This window comes from Alligator mississippiensis, chromosome 2, assembly GCF_030867095.1.
Source record: "Alligator mississippiensis isolate rAllMis1 chromosome 2, rAllMis1, whole genome shotgun sequence".
NCBI classification, from domain to species: Eukaryota; Metazoa; Chordata; order Crocodylia; family Alligatoridae; genus Alligator; species Alligator mississippiensis.
Window position 1 is genome coordinate 131,445,533 of NC_081825.1, and position 12,622 is coordinate 131,458,154.

General features: G+C 47.3%; 1 protein-coding gene across 2 annotated transcripts in view; it reads left to right on the forward strand.

Moving 5' to 3' along the window:
- The first annotated feature begins 1,407 nt into the window (after positions 1–1,407).
- Positions 1,408–12,622, forward strand: part of PPA2 (inorganic pyrophosphatase 2) — a 62,232-nt gene continuing 51,017 nt past the window's right edge. For both annotated transcript variants that reach the window (XM_006264022.4, XM_059722144.1), the window contains exons 1-3: positions 1,408–1,573; positions 4,222–4,286; positions 7,343–7,387. In XM_006264022.4, the coding sequence (XP_006264084.4) occupies positions 1,423–1,573; positions 4,222–4,286; positions 7,343–7,387 (261 nt within the window). In that variant the 5' untranslated portion in view covers positions 1,408–1,422. The remainder of the gene's footprint in view (positions 1,574–4,221; positions 4,287–7,342; positions 7,388–12,622) is intronic.

Here is a 12,622-nt window from a genome sequence, read left to right on the forward strand (position 1 = left end):
GGCACTAAGTGTGTAACAACAAGGGATTTTGTAGGACAAAAAAAGTGAAAACAGGGATGGGCCTCGGGGTCATATGTTCATAAGGAGTGCTCCAGCTGGAGGGTGGGGGGCACCATAGGGGCAGGCCTACTTGATGCACATGGAGTTGTGGGCAAGTAATTGTTAAGAGCCCTCTTCCTGGGGGGCTATTAAATGTGCACCGAGTTCTTGAGACAGCTAAGCAAAAGGGGGACAGGAGTGCAGTACCATAGCAAAGAAGTTTGGTGCCTGGGGCAAGCCCACCCTTGCCCGGCACACAGATTGGGGGGGGGGCGGGAGCACACGCCCACCCCATGCTTGCCTGGGAGCACATGCAGTGATGGGAGCTGCCCTCCCTTGTCCCCCCCAAACAAGTCACTTGCAGCTCTGTCCTGCGTCAGTCCTGGCTGGGTAGAGCCTGTTGGCACACCTTTGCTTCAGTGCCCGGGGCAGTCGCCCCACTCACCCGCTGCCCCTTGCTACAGTACTGCAGGAGTGAGGGTCAGAGGTTAATAACTAGTGCTCCAAGGGGGAACACAGAGCAGAGCAAGCCAGCCAGCATCCACTGGCCTTTGGATGAGTCCAAGGAGCCAGTGGACAATGCCCACAGCTACAGGGCAGGCCTATTTGGTGGGCTGGGGGAACACGGGCCTAGGCCCACCAAGGCAAATTATGTCTCCTTTGCTAAAGGACCCCAGTCCAGGCACACTGACAGATTCCCTGGGACAGATGAAAAGCAAAACAGGGACAGGAGCGAGGTCCCAGGTTGAAAACAAGTGCTCCAAAGGGGGATACTGAGCAGAGAACACCAGGCGGCGTCCACCAGCCCTGGCACGAGTCTAAGGAGCTGGTGAACACTGTCCACAGGAGCAGGGACAGGCTTTTTGCCATTGCCTACCAAGCAAGGTCCCCTAATGTGCCCCTGCAAATCCCCTAGGGACCAGTAGGTGCACCTCAAGTGATTACAGGGGACGATTAAAGAAAAAAGGGACAGGAGTATGGGCCAAAGGCTCAAAGCAAGTGACCATGGAGGGACACCGAGTACAGTGTCCGCTGGCCCTGAAGCAAGCGCAAGGAGCCAGTGGACACTGCCCAGGGAAACCCTTCCCGGCAGTCCCCAGTGGGCCAAGCCAGAGCCTCTTTCCTGCTTAGGTGTATCGCCCGTTTAGCCAGGGGGCAGGATGCAGAGGCGGGAGAGGGAGCTCGGGGCGCGGCAGCAGCGCTGGGAGCTTGTGGGAGCGCAGGGGACCCCTGGCGGGTGCGAGCGGAGGGGCCACGTGCAGCGCCGGGGGCCGCAGGCGCCCCCCGCACCCCGGCTACTCGGCCCCAGCACAAGGCAAGGCAGTGAGGGCAGCGGCTTCAGGGGCTCGCAGTGCGCACGCTCGGCGGGCCAGAGGCGGCAGCATGCGCGCGGGGCTGGGGCCGCGGCTGCTGCTGGCGCTGGCGAGCGGGGGGCGCCCTGCAGCACTGCGCTGCCGCCGCCTCGGAGCCCTGGCGGGGTACGGCTCGGAGCCGCGGGGGCCGCCCCGCTCGGCCCAGCACCGCCTCTACTTCAGTGAGTAGCGCGGGCCCGGGGGGGCGGCCGGGCTGGGCGCCGCCCCGCGCCATCGCCGTTCTGCTTTCTGCTTCCCCGTCCCATCCGCGGCTCTGCTTTCTGCTTCCTGCCCTGTGCTCCTTGCCCAATCCATTGCTCTGTTTTCTGCTTCTTGCCCTGTGCTTCCTGCCCCATGCGTTGCTCTGCTAACTGCTTTCTGGAGCTGAGCAGCTGCTTTGCTTTCTGCTTACCTGCCCTGTACTCCCTTCCCCATTGGCTGCCCTGCTTTCTGCTTCCCTGCCTGATCTGAGTGGGTGCCAGCCAGTGGAGCACTCATTAACTTTTGACCCACACTCATTCCTGTTTTCACATCTGTTGACCCCCGGAATTCAGTAGCCTCCCTAATTAAGAGAGGATTAAAGTTTTCCCAGTGAGGCTAAGGCCCACTGTACCGTGGCCTTCAATCCGCTGCTTTGCTTTCTGCTTCCCTACCCTGTCCGATCTGCAGCTGTATTCCTGCCCTGCCTGCCACTCCACTACTTGCCCCCTCCCTGATCTGCCGGGTTGCACACAGAGGCTTGAAGCACGTGTATGTCGCAGGTTGGTCACCCCTGTTCTAGCAGACATACCAGGGACTAGAATCTGCCTTGTGCAGTCACATTTATGCTCATTAGTGTTTCAGATATGCCTGTAGCAAAGGGAAATTTGCAACTTAAATGAGGGTGTCCTTCCAAAGGCGAGCCTGTTGAGCAGCCTGCAGTGAGTGTGAATGTGTGAACAGAGCTCAAAAAGACCTGTCAAAGCTGAGAAAAAGCTTTAGGTGTTTTGATTCAGAATTACACATTTTAATAGTAGCAAAGATGTAAAAAAAAAACATTTCCACATGTTTCTCCTCTCGTGCTGGTTTCATATCTCTGCGATTCCAGTGACTTCAGGGGAGTTGCATCTGATTTACATTGGGGTGAGGAAAATGGGCAGGTTATGTAAATTGTTAGTAATGCATCATCATGAGGCTGTTGGCAAGAGGGCTGATTTAGGGAAAGTCAGTTCAGTTGGAGCAGTGAGTGACCTATGACTAAACTTTGTCTTTCTTTCCTGAGAGAGAGGCAGTGTTACATTTGGAAGACTTCCAGGAGTTGTGAAAAACTCCAGTGTTCTTTCCTTACTCCAGGGGTGACTGAAGTGTAATTCTCAGTGCAAATAGGCCTATGTCTATACTTACCTTAAATATGAACATAGGTAGTTGGATCAGGGACGTATACAGGCATTCATGGTCTCTGAGTCCCGAATGTCTTTTTTTATCTGTGGTTTCTGTTTATGTGAGCTTGGCACAGTCCTTGAGCTAGGTAGAAAGTACATCCCTGAGTTCTGAAACAAAAACGTTAATGCTTCCCCTTCTGCTCCACTTTATAAGAATAGTGAAAAAGTCTGAGACATAATCCTTGCCCTGTTGAAATAAATGTCAGAATTTCCATTGGATTGATCAGGACTTTAGCCCTAGCGTTTGCCATTCTTTCAAGACAGACTTTGACCCTAACCACCTTGTAGTGTTGCTTGTAATTAGTACAGTCTGTCTATGAGTGGAAGTCCTCTTTATTCAACTGAAATTAGCTTTTTTGTTACTTCATATAAGCTTATGCCAAGGGAACGCTGTGAAGTGTAATAGCTGCAGTATGTTCCACCTGTATAGTTCATTAATGGCTCTTTTTTTATTAAGTTCTGATATGGTAGCTGTCCAGAATGAAGCCTGCAGCACTTCTAAAATCCTAGGTCAGGTGCTGCCAAGAAACCAGGAAAATACCGAGCTTGGAGGAGAAAAGGTGACAGGACCATTGTCCTATGCTGTCATTTGCGGGGCTCCCACAGAAGGGCAAGGGGACCCTTTTTTCCCAGTAGGAAGGCCCAACATACAAAGGGTTCCTCATGATTGTCCTCCACCCTTAGAAAGCCCTGTCTGGCCACCTGCAAGAAATGCATGAAATGGCGTGTGCATTTCATACCAAATGTCTTTTCCTATAGTGTTTTTGGTTTGGAAGAATACAAGGATTGTGTGACATCTTTGCAGGATTCATTTTGCTGATTGCTTTTAGGGGAATGGGTAGGCAGAAGAGATGAAGGACATAGTGCAGCTGGCCTGTAGACCAGTGGTTCTCAACCTTTTTCACACCTGTTAGCATAATTATCAGCCCCCTGATCCCGACCCACACAATCTCTCTCTCTCTCTCTCCCCCCCTCCCTCCCCCCTCCTCTGGCTGCTGCATCCAGCCCACTCCCTCCCTCTCTGTCTCTTGGGGGTGCTCTCATAATGCTGTGTGCTTCCCATGCCCCTGGCTGTGAGCTGTCTCCTTGTGGGCTGCCAGCGTTGCAGCTTGCAGGGGAAAACTGGGCACTTCCCTGGAACTTCCCTCGACCCTTTACAGTGTTTTCACAACCCACTTTTGGGTCTCAACCCACAGGTTGAGAAATGCTGTGATAAACAGTATCAAGGGCAGATGTACCTTTTTTGTAGTTAAGTTTGGAATTTGGAAAAAAAACACCTTAAAAATGGAATTGCAACATAAACCCCAGAAAATCTGTATTTAGATCGCTAACTTATTGTTTGTTAGTAAAGTGCTTGATTGATGCTTGCTTGTTTAGTTAAGATTTGTAATGCTTTTTTTGTCTTGCAGAGAATGCAGAGGGCAAATATATTTCTCCATTTCATGACATCCCTCTGTTTGCTGCATCTGAAGAGGTATTTATTTATGAGTCTAACAATTATTTCTTAAAATGATGGTAATTTTTTTTCCATTTCAGTTGAAAACTTTTTTTTAAAACTAAATAGTACTGTAGATTTATATATTTTAGGACCAAAAAAGTTATTGTGATACTAATAACTATAAGATGTTATTATAAGTTGTTGTTATTAGGAGTGCACTGATAAAGATTTTCTTGGCTGATACTGATAGCCTGTTATTAAGCAGCCATATTGGCCAATATTGATCCGATAGCCAGTTTTACAGGAACGCAGCCCAGCAGCTTGGAGATCAATGCCCCGCAGTAAGTCTGTGGACAGGAAAGGGCATGGGGGTGGGGTGTAGATTTGAGGCTCCCATGGTGTGGGAGGGAGTGGGGCAGGGGCTGGTGCTGCCCAGCCAGGGTCGTGAATAGGACCCTGGGGCTGGGAGTAGGATGGAGCTGTGGACACTTGTCCAGGGGATGCGGTGGGGGTGAGGAAGGGCAGCTCCCTGCTGCTGCACGCACCCCTGGGGGCGGCATGTGCCCCACCCCCCAGATGTGTGTGGAGCAGAGGTGGGCTGCCTGCTGTAGGTTTGGGACCAGGGGCAGTGCCAGACTCTTCCTGGTGGGGGGACTGGGTGGGGGCAGGGCAGGGCGGACTCAGCTTCATGGAGTGGGCAGTGGAGGTGGTGCTGGGAGGGATGGCTGGGTGGGGGGAGCTAGGGGAAATTTTGGAGTAGCTATAGCCCCCCCCAAGTCTCCCCCTAGCACTGCTCCTGCTCATGGGGCACTCCACTCTTCTGACTTTCCTTCTGGAGCCCTGCACCGGCTGTGCGTACCCTGTCCATCCTGCAGTGGGGGGCTCCCAAGAGAAAGGCAGCAGAGCAGAGAGCCCCAAGCCCACTGAGGGCAGCCCATCTGTGTCCCACGCACAAGTCCGGGGGAGGGGAGACACGGATGTGCCCCCCCCCCCCCAACTTCTCTCAGGGGCGTGCGCAGCAGTTGGGAACCGCCCCCCTTCCCACCTACTGTGCCCCCTGGACGAGCCACCCACGGCTCTGGCCTGCTTCTGGCCCTGGGGTCCCATTCATTGCCTTGGCTGGGCAGCCCCTGCCCCACTCCTTTCCTCACTGTTGGGGCCTCAATCTGCCATCCCACACCCCTTCCCTCCCCCACGCCCTTTCCCTTCTCCCACCCCACTGTAGTCTTACCTGCAGGACACTGCTGGGCTGCATTCCTGGCTGTGTGCATTCATCAGTGACATTATCAGCTACTCTAGCCAGAAAAAGCTGATAGTCGATAATGTTAATTTTCCTTTTGTTGTTGATCCAATATGCGATCAATATATCGGTGCATCTCTAGTTATTATGATAATAATTAATTTCCTGCGTGATACAGGTCATAGAATGTCAGTTAGTATTTTTTCATAGGGCTTAACACTTTGTCTTAGAATTAGATTATAACTTGCAAAAAGCTAGCCTTAATTTAAAGGCTCTAAATGATGAGAAAGCTAACCACATCTTTTGGCAAGACGTTCTGGTAGTTAATTAACTTCACTCTTAGGAGTTTGAGGTGATATGTTCCTAGAATACAAAGTTGTTATTCCTAAATCACGTTTTATTTTGCAGAACCCATATAATACAATATTTTTCTATATGTGCATTTAAATATGCATTTCCTTGTACCTTCCAAAACTTCTGGCAGATTTGCTGAGGAGAAAGCATATGTAATCTGTTTAAGAGGGTGGTATAGATTTCTTTAATTCCTGAAAGGAGTGTTATAATTTGAAGCTGATGATAATGCCCAAGAAAGTCATGATAAGCGCACCTTAGGAGAATTACAAGGCAAGAGGTGCAGCTGAGCACTTATATGTCTCGTTAGACACACTCCCTGGAGTTTCATTATGACCGTAATGAAATGCCTGTTTCATATGTCATTGGGAGCTGCCAGTCTTTGGTTTAGTCTGAAGTTTGTTTATGGCAGACTTCTAACCCGTTTATGTAAAAAGTGTTTGTCCATTTTTTATCATTTGTTGCCTGGGCCAATTGGATGACCTGGATGCTGAGAGAAATCTACAACTTTAACACATACTGTCATCAAGTCTATAGAAAATATCCCTGATGCCTTCAAGCAGGCAGACTAAACCTGCTAGTGAGAAGTAATGGAGAACACTTAGAACTGGGAGAATAAACTTGCCAGTGAAGTCCAGAGGTCATGCCCTGGTGACATGCACAACCTTCTTGCCATCCATAGCTGCTAGAAGAGAAGTAGCTGTTGCTGTTTCTACTAGGATTCTGCTCCTGGATCCTCCGTGCAAAGCTATTTTTATTTTAATTTATCTTCAAGTGCCCTTCCCAGTCTGGCTGCTAAATGTGAGGAACAAGCTTTCTATTTTTAGTTTCCCAGTGGAGTATCTGAGTTGCTGGAAGGGGTATGGATTTCAATATTATTACTCTTACCCTCTCTCAGCATCCTGGAAGCTGCAAAAGGAAGAACTAAGGAAGAGGTTGGTATTCCTTTTCTTTCCTCCAGCCTCTGCCTCCTGAAGTCTTCCTTTCCTGTGAATAACTCTTTTGGCTGCTGGCCTTTACAGTACTATTCTCAGCCTTCTCAGGCAGCAGTATTATAAAGTTGACATGGTTTTTGATTGTTTTGTGATTGTAGGGGGGAATTGAAACTCACTCACCCTTTTAAATTTTACTTAGCTGATGCCTAGCACCCGTTGAGCAGCAGCAAGGAGAAACTAGGTTTTTTCCTGTCTTAACTTGGAAAGACAAAAACCCATCTGCGAGCTTTTGGAAGATTTTGGCTCTGAGAACTGTAAGAGCTGGAAACTTTATGTGCAACTTTAAATCTAGTCAACATAAATGTAATAGCTTGAGCTCTTACACTCACAAAGTCAAGCATTTTAGTTTCTACCCCATGACAGGATTTTTCAGACCTGCTTAAAATTAATAGTCTAGTCTGTATTTATATAAACATTGTAGTATTATCTTCTCTAACAGGAGTATATTTGGGATTTGACTCATGTAAGTGAGCATTCTAAATTGAAATTTTTCTTTTTCTTTATAGGACAAAGAGATTCCAGCAAAGAGATCAAAGATTAATGGAAGTGAGGTACAGTTAGAAATTATTCTTTATTAAACATCACTTGCTAATACTCTACTTGCAATGGTTAGGTTGTTATGGATCTTCCAGGCATGGTGGACACAATAAGAGCTGTTCAGTACCGTGCATCTTTCATTGAATACAACTGACAAGCATTCAAGTAAAAAAAAATGCTAAGGGAAGAGGGAGCTGAGTGGGATCTTAATGTTTTCCTCTTCAAATGGGTAATAAATGTCAGGTTTTTCTATTCATCAAGATGTTCTAAAAGACAAACATTTTTATCTTTCTGTAGAAGCTTCATTATGACATTTGCAAAGTTGATCCATTAGCTTTTCTCCTGTTACATTCAGAAGCGTGCACAAGCCTACTTAATGAAATATTCATTGTACCTTCTGACTGCGGAATAAACACACACAAAATATAAACCTTTTCTTTTAAATGGGCCTTGAGTATGATGGGCCAAACCCCAGACCTACAGGTGTGTTTGGGATTTCAGGACACATGCTTTCTGGGTTGTGCAGATGGGCACAGGAATGGAAAGTGACACATTATCAGGTAGGCAGTGTTGCTGCTAGTTGCAGAGTTAACCAATGCCCGAGACTTTTATGTAAATACGTGTACAGGAGTCTTTATTATTGTCTCCTTTTAAAATTATAGCATTTCTTAAATATTGAATTGAAGAATAAAAAATAATTGGTCTCTGTTCTGGAGGCAGTTGTTTTTTTTTGTTTCCACCAACCCCCCTGCACCCCTCCCCCGAAAACATGGATTCTCATATACCATGGATCCTTGGTAAAGCTTCAAAGTAGCTGTTGAGCATCCAGCAATCTGCAGTCAGGAAGACAATACTGAATAACCATACTTCAAAACTCTCTGGCCCTTCTAAGTTGGCAAAGTGTCACAGATAGTTTAGTTTCAGGTAGTGTCACAGTTAGTGTGTGACATTAGTTCCTGCATCTTGTTGAAGTCCAGTGCACTACCCCTGATACCTGCCCACTCACCCATACACGGTAATTCTGCAGCTCATAATTTATTTAACCCACAGTGCCCAGTTACATTTCTTTTAATTCACTGCATTTTGCTAATGCAAATTTAATTACTGAGGTAGGGGCAGACTTGTGTATGAACCTGCATAAAAACTGAAATGTTTTAGAGGAGCAGTATGATTGTTGGGAAGGATGGTGAGCGTGGTCTCGCAATGTGCATTCTTGTGCTAGAACAGGGCTTTTAACCTTTTTTGGTTGGGGTACCCCTGGTGGCCAGTCAAGAACTGAAGAGTCCCGCAACAGCTGGTCGACAAGCGCGGGGAGGATCCCATGCGCGGCAGCAAAACTGGAAGTGCCTCCGGCTGGGACCTTTCCAAGTACCTCCAGGGTTGAAAAGTACCTCCAGCTCAAAACCCCTGTGATAGAATAATGATCTCTGCAGGCAGTCATGTATTCTGTCTCTTACCTATCTGTTCATAAGCATCTCTGACGCTGTTCCTTTTGTAGAGCCTCACCTACAAAATGACCGAAACTATGAAACTTCTGAGCAGTAATAAAGTTTTGTTTAGTGGAAGTCATGTTAATTTTGAATAAAACAGTGTTGGTTTTTCCACATATGATGTATTGTCTGTGGCCCTGGTCCAACAAGGATTTCCACAGGTAGGGACCCATTTATGTAGATGTCCTAACAGAATTGGAGCCAAACATAATGCCATCACAGATTGGTTTGACCTCCTTTAGGTGAACATACATCAGGCTACTGTGTTGGGGCCCAATCCACTGGGTACGTGTGCTTTAAACATCTCTTGGTCTCAGTTGGCCGCAGCACTATTTCTAGGACCGCCTGGCACATTTCCTAGGCACAGGCTTTTTAGCTGTGAGCCCTTCGTGGAAATAGAGCTGTACAGCTCAGCTTCCTCCAAGATAAGTTGGTAGCTTAAGCCTGCCTTCTTTCACAACCCAAGCTCTGTGGGCAGCAAGTTGTATCTTCAGGGGTCTGTGATAGAGGTAAGCAACCAGAAACACCCAGACAATGCATAGGACTCTTAAAATACTATTGGGTTTTGCTTAAAACAAAAGTACAAGTGAATACAGATAACTTATCCTGAATGCAACGCTCCACACTCTAGTTCACTTTTTCTTTGGAGGGGTCTGTCTCTCTCCAGGACAGAAGAGTTTTCTCTGCTTCAGCAGCTCCTGCAGCAGCTCTTCTCATTTCAAATGGTGAAAAATGCATCCCTTTCTCTTTCCCAGTAGAGCAGCACTTGCAGTTTTGTAAGCTTTCAGTCCCCTATGTTGTTATCTGTTACAGTATATGATAACAAACCCCTGTCAGGGTGGTTTGGTCATGAGTAGGCTTGGAAGAATTTGCTTTTATTTTTTAATAAAAATAAAACTTTTGATGGATAATATCAATGCTTATCTTTAGGCATTTATTTTTTATTTTTATCAATCTAAATTTTCGGGATTGTGCAAAATTAGGGATGTGAGGGGCAGTCAATTTATTAATGAAAAATGTAACTACTGTAGGACTGCTGCCAGCTGAGCGGCAGAGCTGTCATCAGTCCTGGCTGTGCTTGCCTATAGCTCTTTCATCCACTTTGTCACTTCCTCTTCCTTTGTTCAGTCCCTTAGGGTTTTTGGGAGTTGTAGTCCAAACTACTGCTCCTCCTGTCATCAAAGAATTCATCAGCCATCATTTTTCTTACATCCCCTTTCTATAAATTTTGATTATTAACACTAGTATTTTTTTTTGTCAGGCTGTGAGAGAGAGGTGAAATCAACATTTATCAATGTTTAGTGATAAAAATCAAATCCTGCCAAGCCTAGTCACGAGGAAACGTTTCCCTTATGAACCATTTCTCTTAGAACAGAGCCAGCCTGTTGTTTACAGCATGGGTATTAAAGCTCACATTATGCCACAGGCTAGATCTGGACTACGGGGTTCCTCAGGCTGGATCTGGCCCAGGGCATGGGGTATCGGTGGCCAGTGCAGCAGCAGTGGGGCAGGCAGTGACAAGTCAGGTGGACATGGGTCGTGCAGAGGTGCGTAAGCAGTAGTGGTCCGAGTGGCCGAAGGTCGACTGAGGGCAGTGTTGCATAGCTGTAACTTGCTCTCTTGCTGCTGCTGGCAATGTCCACTGGGGCTCCAGTTTCTGCAGGAAGTCACACCCACTGCTAGCCATGTCCCCAAATTCCCTGGTCCATTGGTAGCCCAAAGGGCCAATTCTGGCCTGTGGGTCCTTTGTTTGACACTCCTGGTTTAGAGTCATTACTGTTCAGTAGAGGAGCAATTAAACAGATAGCTCTCTATTGCCAGACAGCTCTCTGTGAAGCTGGCCTTTGCTATTCCATTTTAGTTTAGAGGTTAAAAGGCACCTGGGAACGCAAGTGAGGTACACATTCAGAGTGGGGTTAATAGTTTTATAAAGGTGCAGCCAAGTTAATAATCTCAGAGAGGGTTTATAAATTGCACATAAGAAGATTCCCCAAATTTTGTTGCAATTATTGCTTATTGCATATTGATTGTTGTGGCATCTTTTGTTTTCTTTCATTGAAAAGGATCTGGGAATGGGAGTATGTAATAAATCACCTCAGATGTATGTAGAGGGAAGCTTTTGTCTTCAATGAAACACAGCCATCTCTGGGGTGAAGCAGGGTGATGCTTTACCTCCTCACTGTAATACACGAGAAGGTTAGTACAGGGTGAAGAGGAACACATCCATTTGAAAGTGCAAGGGATGTGACATGTGCCATTGGTGCTCAAACTGGAATTTGGCTAGAATGTACTGGTCGTGTCTTTCTAATCCTGTGAAAAGTGACGTGACTCTTTTAATGGCCAGAGGTTCCCAAGTCCTTGGCTATATGGTGTTTCTGAAAGCCAGTTTTACATTAGGCTTACTCAGTCCTTATCTATTTAATTTTGTGTCTTTGATAACAGTTTAGATATGGAAAATAGACTGAGAAGACTTGCGCCAAATTTTTTCTATCTAATCTATTTCAAATTGTTCAGAGCCCTTGTGACATTGGAAAGGAAATTAAAAACGTTAGTATTCTGCCTCTCAGGGTACTTAATTCGCTTTTTGATTGAATGCATACAAGACTATGACCACAGTAACTGCTTTTTTCCAGTGTCTGACGTCCACAAAGCACTTGTATTGTGGACAAAGCTGTGCTGCCTTTGTATTGGTGTAGAGAAACCACCCTGCCTAGGTGAAACAAGCTGTACTGGCAAAAGGGAAATTTCATTGGTCTAGCTGAATCTACCTTAGGGACTTCTACTGCCCCGTCCATGACTAAGTGGTGTGAAGAGTTGTGATTCCTGGCTGATCTGTCTGTGCCAGCAGAAGTTTGTAGTGTTGCCCTGGCACAAGCTGGGTGATTGGAAAACTCAGCTTGTTTAAGGGCAGGTGCAGTGGTGAGGACACACACCCCTTTCAGTTGACCACAGAGGGAAGTAAGCAAGCAGGAACAATTTTTTAGGTCCCTGAAGCAAGTAAGAATCCTCCCTCCCTTTTCTTCCATACTCATCGATACATCCCCCCTCACCCCTTCCCTCCTTCCACCTTGACTGCTCTTGCCCCTTAGGCTGTCCTGGGGGCAGAGAGAGCTCCAGAGCCACTTCTGTCTACTGCATCTGGGCTCTGCCAGGGACAGGAACAGCAATGGGAGGGTGCCTTCTTTCTGCCCTATCCCCCTAGGTGATCCTTGCCAGCGAGGGAACAGGCATGGGGAAGGGAATCTGCCTGCTGCCATACTTTCTCTAGCCAAGCCTGGCTCCTCCTGCAGCTTGCCTGGAGAAGGGGGAGGAGCTGCTCTGGACCCCCCCTGCAGTGCTGGGAGAGGAGAGGAGAGGAGGGGAGGGGAAGGAACATGCTGCTGGGCACAGAAGGGGTGGGAAGATATTTACCTGCTTGAGGGACCTTAAAAAAAAATAGTCTCCCACTCCTGCTCCTACAGCGCTGTCTGCCTGCCCAAGTGTGTACGTGTACTGAGTGAGAAGGGGCAGTGTGTACCCACCCCTGCTTCAGCACAGGTCACTGCTCCTATACCTCCTTTATGAAATCCAGGATCTGTCCATGGGCATGGCGTCAGGAGCAATCTTTGTTAAGGTAAGCTGAAGTATGGGAGGTAGTAAGAGCGATAAGCTACCTCTCTTACCATGGGGTGAAAGCATGTGCCCAGGGAGTGCATAGTAAATTTCATAGATTTCATAGGCATTAGGGCTGGAAGGGACCTCGGAAGATCATCGAGTCCG